The sequence below is a fragment of the Colobus angolensis genome, unplaced genomic scaffold (genome assembly GCF_000951035.1).
Source record: "Colobus angolensis palliatus isolate OR3802 unplaced genomic scaffold, Cang.pa_1.0 Scaffold225, whole genome shotgun sequence".
In the NCBI taxonomy this organism is placed as follows: domain Eukaryota; kingdom Metazoa; phylum Chordata; class Mammalia; order Primates; family Cercopithecidae; genus Colobus; species Colobus angolensis.
In genome coordinates, this window is record NW_012115433.1 from 5799517 (window position 1) to 5813886 (window position 14370).

Consider the following 14370-nt stretch of genomic DNA (forward strand, 5'->3'; position numbering starts at 1 on the left):
GGCTTACTTTAGCTGTGATCTCTACACTCTTTCCACATGCTAAGTAACTCCCGATTCATTGCTCATATCCTAGAAAACTGACTGCTGTTTCGAAAGAATAGAAGACCGAGTTAGAGCCAAAAATGGCAAAGTGATAGCAAGTGTATCAAGAACTAACTGCTTCCTAATCTAGTTGATTTCTACATATATGCCAGAGCATTCTTTCTAAATCCTGACCCTATTCAAAAAGGAGAAGCATCGCCTGCAGGAAATAGTCTTATAAATACCAAGGGAATTCTGGCACAAAGATTGCAGAATTTTGTATAGCTGTTTGAGATTTTTTAAACTAAGTCCACTAAAAAAAAAAAAAATACAGCAGACCCTTGCAGAGAAGGAATAAAAACTTCGAACACTTGTATCCATCTTGTTTAATTTCTTAAAATACACTTAGAAATCTCAATTTTTTTATAAATGTGCAATATAAACACAAATTGTTTATATACATGCTTTTATGATCCTAAAACTCCTCCTGGTCAAATTGATGTACTGCTTTTTCAATTAAGAAGTTACTATAGCATTTTAAGCTTTTTCTTAATGCTTTTAATTGAAGTATTTAATATGAAAATAGTTAAGAATGAGTTAATTGAATAGTTAAGGATGTGTGTCCTCTTGAAGCCTGTCATCAAAAGAAGTTTTACGCCTGTAATCCAGGCTACTCGCGAGGCTGAGGTGGCAGAATTGCTTGAGCTTGGGAAGCAGAGGTTGCAGTGAGCCAAGATTGCACCACGCTCCAGCCTGGGCAACAGAGTGAGACCCTATCTCAAAAAAAAAAAAAGTTTTCATCAAGTGTGCTTGAAATACTGTCTTAGTCATTGCACAAATCAGACAGGTCAATTTCTAATACATTGCTTAAAGTTCATGAAATTAAAAATTGCTGGTTAAAATCAGACAGATTCTACACCACTTCGATTCCCCATGACAGAGTACTCACAGTAGTTTGCTCAGCTTGCTATAACAAAATACCACAAACTGGATGGGTTGAACAGCAAAAATTCTCAGTTCTGGAGGCTGGAAGTGCAAAAAATCAAGATGCCTGCAGGGTTGGTTTCTCCTGAGGCCTTCTTGACTTTTAGATGGGTGCTTCCTTGCTGTGTCCTTAATGGCCTTTTCTCTATTTATCCCTGGGTCTCTTCCTCTTCATCTAAGGGCACAAGTCCTATTTGATTAGGGTCTCCACCCTTATGTCCTCCTTTAACTTTCATTAACCTCTTTAAAAGCCTTATTTTCAAATACACTCATTTGGGGGTTAGTGCTTTAACATACGAATTTGTGCGGAAACAGTGCAGTCTACAGCAGTACTCAATACAAAAGGCACACATGGGAAACGGACTCTATTCTAAAATCCAGGAGAACATCTAGTCTATTTCTCAGGATGTCTAGATTTGTATCCCTAGCAAAGATCCCAAGAAAATCCATAATCAGTTTTTTGAACATAAATTTTCCATTTTTCAGCAATAAATTATGGAAGTAGAATAGAGAGAAACCTAAGGAATAAATAGAATATCATTAAAAGCATCCTAGAACATGAAAACAATGAAGAGGGAAAGTAGAGAAACTTGAGGTGTAAAATACAGGGAGATTCAGAAGGAAATCATGTGGAATTATCCAGTGGCTTCCAGCTATATTTCCAGCAAACAAAAATGCTAACTGTATTTTCCTGATGCTTAAAAAAAACTGACCATTTGGGAAGAAAAATGTCTCCCAGAATAAAGAAAATAGAAGAAAAAGCACTTTCATCACATTTTGGAAAGATTAATTTACCAATGATCTACTGTATGCTTAGTAATAAACAAATTATATTAGAAAAAGTAGACAGTAGACAGAACCATGATTCATGTGAGACTGAATCTATGGATTGTTATTAATGGGCCTTGCTGACGTGAATTGAAGATTTATGTGTTAATTATGTTTATGCCTCATATGGGAAATTGACTTTAAAGACAAAAGTCCTATCTTTTCTCCCAATAATGCTTTCATAAAAATGAGCCTTGCTTCTAGTTCTTTATGGTGGTGGACTTCCATCCGTGAGGGTGTAATGCACGTTTTCAATGTGCATAGCCCTACTTGCAGAGTCCCCCTCACTGTTAGGTCCAGGGTAGAACTGGAAGTGTCCATTGTTGATCGATTTGCAGGATTTTTTTGCTCCTTAGTTCAGCTAAATCCAGGTTGTCTCACAACCAGGAAACATTAAGGCATGCAAACACATTGAAGGGTGAGGAAAGTGGAATTTAAGCAAAAGGGGAGCTCTCAGCAAAGAGCTGTCCCGCCAGCCAGCTCCCCCTTCAAAAGGAGCACCAGGCCACCACACAGGAGCTGAAGGGGCCAGGCTCCTCCTCCCCTACATAAAGGTGGGAATTCCTGGTGTCTCCATCCCATTTTTTCCAGTGCACACAGGGACCCTTTAGTCTGAGCCACCCTACATTCATTCATTTCCTTTACTGCACATGTGTTAAGGGACAGTTTTTTTTAAAACACCGTGGGCATGTTTAGACAAGTCCCCTGTGTACAGTGACCTGGGTGTGTCCAAGGTTCTCTGGGGACGCTTTCTTATCTGCCTAGGCATTTGGCTGTCTCCTGCCATTGTTATTGTTACCAAACCACCCAAAAGATTCTGAAAGCACTGCTCTATGATAAACCCAGAAGCTTGTCTCCTTACAACCCCACCCCTATAAACACCAACCACAGGATGTGGATGTGGATAGTTCACCTGCTTATGTAATAAGCAGGAAAACTTTGAAGTCTACCAAATTTTGAAAAACACAAGAATGGCTGCAAAGTTACCATTTGGAGCCATCTTTAAAAAAAGATACCTCAACAGTGCCAGACTTTTAAATAGACCGAGTATGGTACTTTTGTGACAAGACGTAGCAGCTCCAGAAATGTCTTACCACTAAGTAAAATGAAGTATGTGCAAGCTCTTTAATTCCACTTTCTATTAAAATGTACGAACCTCTTAGTTTTCTGTGGCCTTGAACGACCTGTTGTGTCATATCAGGTACTTTCCCGATAGCATCTTCTATGAAGGGTGGCGAGAGTCAAATCCAATGCTGGATGTAAAAGTATGTGATCCATCCAAGCATCAAGGGCCGGGCATGAAGTGTGCAGGAGCACCGTGGAAGGTACACACCACAGTAGCAGAAAGGCACGCAAAGCTTAGATTTGACAGGTCATCTTTGCAACTCTGTTTTGCCAGGAGTCAGGCATCAAAGAGAAAATGAGATTTCATTCATTAGCGGATTACTCATTGTCAAAAGTAAACAATTTCCTCAGGTTGGGTCAGAGACATGTGCGCGAAGACTAAAACCATTTCTGTATGTTTGAGATTTCTTGTGCATTAATAAAGCTATTTCTTGAAAACGCAATGTAAACTTATTTTCTTTGAACTAGTCACGTGGCTGAGTGCGTGATATTGTGTGAATCTTCTCAGCTAGCCTTAAAATGTTTCGAATAAACATGCCAAGATTTTATCAGTGTTTCTCAGAATACCTTTTTAATATGTACAAGATTCTATCACAGGAGCAAGGAAAAAGGTCTATTTTAGAAAATATCCATTGTGTAAGGTTGGGAGGATGTGTAAGGCAAACTTTTTAGAGATTGAAATGGGTAAAAAAATAGCGGGTATTCTGTAAACCTTTCATGGGTCTCTGCTTCTGAAGGGGCTGGCACCTTTGAGTTATTTTACAACTCTGTAAATTGTAAAAAGCCGAGTGTAATGCAAATAATTCTTGTCCATAGAAATTTAAGTAACTGTGTTGGGTGGAGTGGCTACAATTGATCATGCCCTGAGTGTTTACCAGCATTCCCCATTGCTACAAGTCATTGGAATCATTCGTACCATCTTAGTGTTCTTAATGAGTTAGATTGAATTGTTTTACAAGTATTCCTTTCACATTTTTGAGTAATGATTTTTTACTTTAAAAGTTATCCTTACACAGGAGATCATGTAGGTATCTACAGCAGATTCTACCATCTGTCACTCATTTAACCCTCTACATTTAAAAGAGATTTCAGTTTTAAACAAGGCCTAAAACACATTTTCTTTTCTCTTTTAGCTTCAGACAAGCTTGACTGAACCAATGACATTATCCAAATCAATATCTCTTCCTCGCAGCGCGTACTGGCATCACATCACTCGTCAGAACAGCGTTGGTGAGATCTACAGTTTGCAAGGCAAGTTACCTTAAAGTAGGAAAGCAGCGCCTCCATTAGCTTCCTCCAGGTGGACTGACTCATGCAAATTGCTTTGTATCTGCATTGCTTGCTTTTCCTCCCGTTCCCCTTTATCAGCTGTCACTGGCCGCAGTGGGAGCCGAGATTTACAGTGGCTTTTAAAAAGCTATCATTTCCTACACTCATGGTAAAAAAAAAATTCCAAAAATTACTGTGATGGCTAAGGACCCAATTTGGCACAAGAACTTAACTAAAACATTATACCGAGCACATTATCAGAAGCTAAAAGCTAATGTGGAGGTCTGCTTCATGCTGCGTTTTATGAAGGATCTTTTTTCACATCTTTTTCCTTCAAAGGATTCACTATCAGTTCAGGAGGCTGGCTTCAGGCTTTAAGACTGCCATAAACTGGTACATAAACCTACCCATGGAAGTCTTCAAGTTTAGTCAAAGCCTCAATATAGAAACCATTTGGAGAGGATGCAGGGTAGAAGGAGCCACATGTAGATACTTTGCCTTTGTAGTTTTATCTAATGATAAATGCTCAATTAACTAGCATAGAATAGCTAGCAGATTTCTGACTAACAGCAGCAGACAACCCAGTTTCGGCAGTTGTCTTCCGTTCCTTTTGTTTTAAACTGAATAATCTTACCCTTCAAATAAAATATTTGACTACAAGCAACTAACAGCTGGCCAACACTGGAGGAAGCAAAAAACTAAGAAAATAGGGCTGAAACCCACACAGCCGAGAGCGTTTACTCATCCAACATTTATTGAGCACCATAGGCTTGAATATAATAAGCATCCAATAAATATCTGGGGAAAAGAATGACCAATTATGACCCTCTGGTAGTTAGACATTCAGACTTTTCACACGTTAGCTTTTGCTCACTATTAATGCTGTAAGTTTTGACAAAAATTTCTGTTGCAAACAAGTAATGTCTTCTTATACACTATTTGCTTGCCAGGGTTTCCAAACTAGACTAATGGAGTTCGATCATGGACATTAATAGTTAAAAGTATGTTCTACAAGGCAAAGCACTTGGAATGATTTTAGTCACTTACTGAAGGCAATTACATGTTATATTTTAAAGGGACTCTTATGGGCCAACTTGACTGCCTGTATTTAACAGTATTTTCGTTATTTGTGTGAGAAAATGTTTAATAGAATAAGGATTAAGAGGGTTGAGAAAAGTCGTTGAGTGGGGACTGGTTTGGCAATTTCAAGAATCAAGACAAGCGTCTCATACTTTTCCCTCTTCAGATGCCAGCAGCCACACACTCAAATTGCCTGAGTCATGATCATGCAAAATTAACCTTGCCCATTTCTGTAATGAAAAATTCGAAAATATGCTTGTAATAAGGTTTTTAAACATACGTGTAAATATTGATATTCGCTTGAAAACTAAGACGTTTAAAATAAACTATCAAGTTTCTAAGCAAAAAATGAGATTAATGCTAATACAAAAAAAAAACATGGAAATAAGTCAGAAGTAGTGTAATGGATAACTCTAGTTTGTCAAGAGGTTTGGCCTGTAATTCCAGAAAATAAACTATTGCTTTCCTAGTATGAAGGAAACGTTTTCTGAGGACAGAGCTAAGATTTAGACTGATACAATTTCTGCAATAATGTATCCGATAAAAAATTAGAATGCACTGGAATATCCTAAAACATTGCCAGAGACTTCTTGAAGATGTTGATTTATATGTAGCATAGACGTAATAATACTTTAATCTCACTGATATTAACTTCCAGCAAAGTCAAGAGCTTGACATGCCTTTTCAGTTTAATCTCAGTATTTCATGCTTCTCTGGTTGGTGGCGATTGTAGTTTTTACAGAATATGCATTTGACTACTTAAGTCAAATGTTTATAAAATATTTTCAACGGAAATTACATTTCACTATACTGTGGGTTTACTTTCTGTACTGTGTGCTTCTCAGAATACATTTTACCACCCTGTATATCTCTCCCTGTTATATAAAAATTTAAGTATCCAGATAAGGGGATAGAGCGATTGAGAGCAGGCAAATAGAGATGGATAAAAAGTTGTGTTTTGATAATGGTCATTTTATTCTTCCTTCATTCTGTTGTAATAGTCAAAACAAGCAGAGAGCAAGGAGAGCCTTCAATGTTTGTTGGTTTTTTTCGCTAGGTGCCAGTCCCTAATAGAATCAGGGCAGAATAAAACTACTGAAAATAGGGAAGAAATTAAAGAGAAATTCAGAACCTCAGTACCCTTCCATGAACATGTACGTTTTTCACAAAACTACATTTAAAAGTCTAGTTATCCACCGAGTATGTTGGATTCTCCCCTGTAATCCCAGCACTTTGAAAGTTTTACTTTTCTTTCCCAGAAGTAAGAGTTGATTAAAAAGCTTTAGAACAGGAAGGAAAAGGAAAAAAAAAAGTTCACCTTGGGAGAGAGCAAAGCGGGCACAATAAAACTATTGAAAATAGGGAAGAAATTAAAAAGAAATTCAGAACCTCAGTACCCTTCCATGAACATGTACGTTTTTCACAAAATTACATTTAAAAGTCTAGTTATCCACCGAGCATGGTGGATTCTCCCCTGTAATCCCAGCACTTTGCAACTTTTACTTTTCTTCCCCAGTTTTAACTTTTATTTCCCAGAACAGAAGTAAGACTTGATTAAAAAGCTTTAGAACAGCAAGGAAAAGAAAAGTTCACCTTGGAGAGAGAGCGAGCAAAGCGGGCGCCTGTAAAGAACAAGTGCGCCGCTTGACCTCGTGACTTCGGGTTTTATACGTTGGTGTACTTCCGGGATCTTGCATTACTTCTCCCTACTCCTGAAATCTTATTGGAAGCTGCTGATCAATTTCAGGTGTTTTCTATCTATTAAGAGCGTGCCTTTCCCTGGTGCTGGCTGTGACCAATTGTTACTCCTGAAATCTTATTGGGAAACTGCTGATCAGTTTCAAGTGTTTTCTGTCTATTAAGAGCGTGCCTTTCCCTGGTGCCGACTGTGATCAATTATTACTCCTCCTGAAATCGTACTGGGAAACTGCTGATCAGTTTCAGGTGTTTTCTGTCCAGTAAGAGCGTGCCTTTCCCTGGTGCTGGCTGTGACCAATTGTTACTCCTCCTGATATCTTACTGGGAAACTGCTGATCAGTTTCAGGTGTTTTCTGTCCATTAAGAGCGTGCCTTTCCGTGGTGCCGGCTGTGAACAACTGTTACTTATCCTGAAATCTTATTGGGAAGCTGCTGATCAGTTTCAAGTGTTTTCTGTCTATTAAGAGCGTGCCTTTCCCTGCGGCCGGCTGTGATCAATTATTACTCCTCCTGAAATCTTATTGGAAGCTGCTGATCAATTTCAGGTGTTTTCTATCCATTAAGAGCGTGCCTTTCCCTTGTGCGGGCTGTGACCAATTATTACTCCTCCTAAAATCTTATTGGAAGCTGCTGATCAGTTTCAAGTGTTTTCTATCTATTAAGAGCGTGCCTTTCCCTGGTGCCGGCTGTGATCAATTGTTACTCCTCCTGAAATCTTATTGGGAAGCTGCTGATCAGTTTCAGGTGTTTTCTATCCATTAAGAGCGTGCCTTTCCGTGGGGCCGGCTGTGACCAATGATTACTTTAGCAAAACAGTTAACAACTACCTGACCATCAGCTGATTGTTGCCTAACACTCCTGGTGTATGTTGGGAAGGGGGCTTCTCTCTCTTGCTCTGTTCATACATGACTAGCTACCTGCTGTAACATTACTCACGTCAAGAGTCCAAAACCTCAAATCTTTGGGGCAAAGTGGATGAAGGTCTGTCTTCTGTAACTTCTTCCTGCTGACAGAGGGGTGGTCGTGGTTGGGTGGATCTTGGCTCCTTGCTACCCGGCAGGGCTGAGTTGGCTGCATTAGTTGGTGAAAGTGGTATCCAGCCAGGTTCAGGGGAGACACTGGCAGGATTTCACCACTGTCTTGTCCCACCGATGGGCAAGAGGACGCTTTTCCTCACTAAGGATTGTCTGGAGCTCAATGGCCACTAGGAAGGTATCTGAGTCATGTGGACCAAATATGTTAGCAGTGGCAGATATCCGAGTTACCCAAGTTACCGGTGGCGAATCCATATGGGTCCACAGCAGCCTCAGTTCTTGCCTCCTCAGAAGAAAGAATTCTACTGAGGGGCATAAGGCAGAAGGAGAGACCTAGGCAAGTTTCAGAGCAGAAGTGAGCATTTATTAAAAAGCTTTAGAACAGAAAAGAGAAGGAGAGGGGGAGGGGGAGAGGGTTCAACTTGGAAGAGGGCCAAGCCCGCAATTTGGCAGAAGGATTGCTTGAGCCCAGGAGTTTGAGACTAGTCTTGGCAATATAGTGAGGCTCCATCTCTGAATGAGTGAATGAATGAATGAATGAATATTGCAGGGTATGATGGCACACGCCTGTAGTCCTAGCTACTCTAGAGGCTAAGATGGGAGGGTCACTGAGCCTGGGAAGTTGAGGCTGTAGTGAGCCATGATCACACCACTGCACTGTAGCCTGGGCTAAACAGCAAGACCCTGTATTAAAAAAATAATTTTTTAAAAGTCTAGTTATTTTGAATCTCGCTTTTTCAGCTGTGCTCCTTAAAGTGTCATTACCTCTTCTTTACAAAAAGGACAATATCGTCAGCCAACTGTCATCAGTGATTTTACCAAATCAAAGTAAAAGTCTGGCAAGGTGGGAATGTATCATTGTAAAGTAAACCGCAGGTAGGACTGAGGAATGAAAATATATCTTTAGAATTTTCAAATATGTTTTAGGTGAAGCTGGGATCAATATGAATTAAATTTAGCAGACCTCATTCAGAAAACAAAAGTGGGAAACTTTCATATATTTAAAGTTTAAGAGATTAAGATTCATTAATAAGCAACACATGTACTCAATTTTTTTAAAAAGCATGACGTAAAAACAAATTCATTCTATAGTAAGACTTACCTATAACTTCAGTTGCCTGTCAGCCTCAAAGCTTTGACTTAGCTCAGTTTTGCTGTATTCATTTCTCTCATTCATTGCTAGATACACACTTAAAGACTGACGTATCCTGACGGAGATCCTGCATCTACCTTCATTTTTGGAGAATAAGAATCTCCAATACAATCTGCCTAATCTTTCCAGGCTACTCCCAGAAGGGTGCTCTGAAAGAATAAGTTAATGTGATTTCCCCATTGTATTCTAGTAGTCTGGAATCAGAAGAATGAAAAAGGGAATAATTAGCTTCTAACAAGCACATGTTGTTCTAAGTACTTGGCAGCAACTGTTTAAAAATCTCTGTCCCTAAGTGGTTTGCAGCAGGTTGAGTTATGCCACCTCTTCTTGCAGAAGTGATAAACAGACATTCCTTTTCTTTTTTGCCAGATTATCATAAGGATGGTTGATTTGTATTAGAAAGTGATTTTTTTATTTATACTTCTCTAACTTCCTCTGTACTTATGAAAAAATGTTTGTATCGTGCTCATACTAGAGACGTTGTCTCTAGACTTAGGGAAACCTAAACCATAAATGGATGAACATGATTTTAAACTCTCAACTCAGAAGTAAATACATACTATTTGTTTTAATATTCATACAATTGTATTTCCAAGGCATTGGGAAATGTAGTAGGAAATGTTTTGAAAGCCCTGAGGAACACTCATTAAAAAAAGAGAAAGAAAAGAAACACAGAGAGGTTGAAGAGGGGGGGCACAGGAAGGAGTAAAAAGAAAGAAAAAGAGAAAGAAAAACAAGGAAATCAGATTACTGAGTTTACTTACTTTAGGGCTCACACGTTGACTTTTAATCACCATTAGACATATTTAGATGACAGCCTATATAGCAGGGTTTTTAAGTCAGGATTTGTGAAGATGACAAAAGCATTTATTGAAAATGACAAATCAAACCAGTAAAAGCCATTGACAGTACCGGGTGTACTGCAGGCACTCAGTAAATCCTATTGAATTCTAAAATGAATTAGCAATGCATTATAAAGCATACATGGAGATATACGACATCAGGACCACATCCTCCACCATGAGGGTAGACCTGAGAAAAATTCTCCTGAATATAAAGGAATCATGTCTAGTCCCACATGTGAGCCCCAGGCCCTTCTTGCACAAGGTGAGGTCTTTGTTGGCATTTCTGCTTTTTGCTTTAGGATCATTTTGACTGAGCACAAATACTTGCTACTAGTAGTCTTTATTTTCATGAACACAGGAAGGACTAGTGAAATGCTATAGATCTGCCCCTTTAACATGATGGCTCAAAATCCGTCTCTCTACACTTGCTCCTTTCCCTCGCGTTAGTTCATCTTCTTCTTCTATAAGCTAATGGTGAGAACGAGGGTCAAGAATATGATCTGAACACAGTGCCCAGTGAGCAGGTTTATGGGACTGCATGTGATGACTGAACTTTTTCTGATGTATGATGATATGGTCTGGCTGTGTCTCCACCCAAATCTCATCTTGAATTGTAATCTACATTGTAATACCCACGTGTTGGAGGAGGGACCTCATGGGAGGTCCTCAGGTCATGGAGGCAGTTCCCCTCTGCTGTTCTTGTGAGAGTGAGTGAGTTCTCATGAGATCCGATGGTTTTATAAGGAGCTTTTCCCCTTCACGCTCCAATTCTCTCTCCTGCCACCATGTGAAGAAAGACATGATTGCTTCCCCTTCCGCCGTGATTGTAAGTTTCCTGAGGCCTTCCCAGCCATGCAGAACTGTGAGCCAATTAAACCTCTTTTCTTTATAAATTACTCAGTTTCAGGTATTTCGTAATAGCAGCATGAGAACGGACTAATACATATGATAATCCCTTATTTTCACACAAAATAATGTGGAATATACTTTGACTCCTCTTTTAAAAAACAACTTGAACAACTACACTCTTTGAATCCAGAATAATTGGATATACCATTTGTAAAGGTGGTAGCTTTAGGAGTTCTCCTTTCAGTAACACTGATTAATATCCAAAGGCCAGCTTTGCCCCTACATATCCGTAATTAAGCTACAGACCGCCAATGTCAGCACGGAAGCATACCTAATCACCAGAAGGCATTTGACACTCACGGAAAGGGTGTCTGTGGCTTCAATTTCTCAGAAGGACAGGATGGAAATAGGCAATTAGAATTAGAGATAACCTTCAGAAAATGGTAAATAGAGTTCTGCCATAGATTAAGGAGGTAAATCAAAGATTTTGTTTCCTCTTTGCTCAGCAATGACCTTCTGTCCTTCTCTACTGTCCATTCAAACTGCATTATATATAAATTGCTTCTGTTGAGATATTCTATTTTGTTTTTCAAGTTACAAAGCTAATAAAAAGCCTCTGGTAGCTAGTTTTTAAAAATACAGAAATTTGCAACAGAAGTAAAAAGCCTGGTAGCCATTTGGCAACAGCCCTTAAAACAGGAGCCACTTTCTAGAAGAAACACTTCTGTCTATTAAACCTTATTTATAAACATTTATTGCATGCCCATACCTTAAGAAAGGTAAGTCAAAGGCAGGAAATGTCTCCCTGGATGTCAGTTTTTAGAGATAAATAAATCGGTTATTCCCTAAAGCAGGCATAGTAAAAAATGCGTGAAATATTCTCACTGTGAAATATTCCTCACATCCTGCAGTCTTAATTAATCACCTCCTTTTCCGTGCTCCCAGAGACATTTGTGTCTGACTTTATTATATGAATGTGTTTGTTTATAAACCTGCTTATTCCACTGGATCGTGAGGCAGTAATTTTGTGAAAGATTTTATCAAACAAATTTTGGGGCTCAATTATCTTGAAGATGTTACCCATAGAGTTTAAAATCTTGAGTTTTGGAGTCAAATAGACCTGAGTTTGGATATTAACTTTACCACTACTGACTGATGAGATTTTTGGGCAATTTACTCAACCTTTCTAAGCTTATTCCTTGATCTCTAAAAGAAGATAGTATTACCTCTCATGATCTTATTAAATGAGATCATCAACATAAGATGTCAACATTCAATAATTATTAACTATTATTAATATATTAAAGTACAGTTGACCCTTGAACAACATGGGGGTTGAGGTGCCTACCCCACCCCTGCACAGTTAAAACCAGTGTATACCATAGCAAAGACATGAAATCAACCTAGGTGCCCATCAGCAGTGGATTGGATAAAGAAATTGTGGTACATATATACCATGGAATACTACACAGCCATAAAAAAGAGTGAAGTCAGATCCTTTGTAGCAACGTGGATACAGCCAGAGGCCATTAGCCTCAGCAAATTGAACAGAAAACGAAATACTGCATGTTCTCATTCATAAGTGGGAGCTAAACATGGGTTACACATGGACACAAGTACGGCCATAGTAGACACTGAAGGAGGAGGAGGGCAAGGGTTGGAAATTAACTATTGGGTACTGTGTTCACCACCTGGGTGATGAGATCAGTTGTAACCATAACCTCAGCATCATGCAGAATACCCAGCTAACAACCCTGCACATGTACCCACTGAATCTAATAAAAAAAAGTTGAAATTATTTATTTTAAAAAATCAATGTACAACTTTTGACACCCCCAAACTTAACTAATAGTCTGCTGTTGACCAGAAACCTTTCTGATAATATAATAATTAATCAATTAATGCACATTTTGGTTTACACGTATTACATACTGTATTCTTACAACGAAGTAACCTAGAGAAAAGAAAATGTTATTAAGAAAATCATAAAGAGGAGAATATATATTTACTATTCATTAAGTGGCGGTGGATCATTCAATTAAGTAGGTTGAGGAGGAGGAAGAAGAGGAGAGGCTGGTCTTCTTGTCTCAGGAGTGGCAGAGATGGAAGAAAATCCACATATAAATGGACTCGTGCAGTCCATACTGTGTTATTTAAGAGTTCGCTGTAAACCGAACTCTCACCATGAAGTTTCTTTTTTCTGGCAGAGGCAGATAAGCTATCCTCCTCCTATTTATTCCAGTGTTGACTTGGAAATATTACAGAGTTCTTACTGTGCTTGGGGAAATTTGTTTGGTTCTAAGGACTATAAAAATCTAGCTTTAGGCCAGGCATGGTGGCTCACTCCTGTAATTCCCACATTTTGGGAGGTTGAGGCAGGCAGATCACTTGAGGCCAGGAGTTCAAGACCAGCCTGGCCAACATGGCAAAACCCCATCTCTACTAAAAATACCAAAAAAAATTAGCCAGTCATGGTGGCTTACACCTGTAATTCCAGCTACTTAGGAGGCTGAGGCACAAGAATAGTTTGAACCCGGGAGGCAGATGTTGCAGTGAGCCATGATTGCACCACTGCACTCCAGCCTGGGTGACAGAGCAAGAAAGTCTATCTCAAAAGAAAAAAAAAAAATCTAGCTTTAATAAATGGTTTCTAGTTTTTAAGGTTTTAGAAAAACTAAACGTAAGCTTAACTCTCACTCTAAGTTTTTAATACAAGGAGAAAAATTCAGTCTTAAGTCTTCATTTAAGTTTTTTCTTCTCGTCAGTGAGTGTGAACAAGAATAGCACCTTAAACAGATAAACCACTTCTCCCATGCCTTATATGGCTCAGTCCAGGTAGCCTAAGGCAAACTAGAGCCTCTTTTTCCAACCCAAGGGTTGCAGAACTCATGGAAGGACTGTATTCAGCTCAGCCCAGTGCAGAGGAGATGCCCACACCCAAACATACTCATCCACACCCACCCTACTACTTACCCTCCCGCCCCAAATCAGTTCTTACTAACTAGCTTACCCTAACTGCCCGGAAGCCTTTCAGAGACTTTTCTTCCTCCATGAGGCCCCAGCCTCTTTCCTAATGTGGACTAGCTTTCTCAAGCCAGTTAATACTACACTGATTCTCTCTTACGGTGCATTCTACTGGCTGGACTAGAGGCAAGCAACAAGATTTACATTACTAATCAAATTCTTCTGCATCACCCAAATTAAAATCCAAAGAGGATTCGCAGTACGAATACACCAAATCAGCCATTTAATCACTTTTTACCAGATACGTACAAGTAATTACTAAAAGATAAAAGAGTAAGAGTTTCCAGATGTTACATTGGATTAGTATAATCCACCAATGGTTTTATTAAAATGAATTGCTTCACTCTCTTTAATTCAAATTTGGTGGAAATTAAAATGTCTATTCAATCTCTGTATTTTTCTCCATCAAGCTTCCCCTACTGAATTTTTTAAGTAAAAGAGGTAACATATTGAGTTCTAT

The 14370-nt window shown here is 39.0% G+C and overlaps 1 protein-coding gene across 1 annotated transcript in view; it reads left to right on the top strand.

Moving 5' to 3' along the window:
- Positions 1 to 14370, top strand: part of DOK6 (docking protein 6) — a 424659-nt gene that overhangs the window by 328806 nt on the left and 81483 nt on the right. The window contains exon 7 of the mRNA XM_011944081.1: positions 4092 to 4209. Within this exon, the coding sequence (XP_011799471.1) occupies positions 4092 to 4209 (118 nt within the window). The remainder of the gene's footprint in view (positions 1 to 4091; positions 4210 to 14370) is intronic.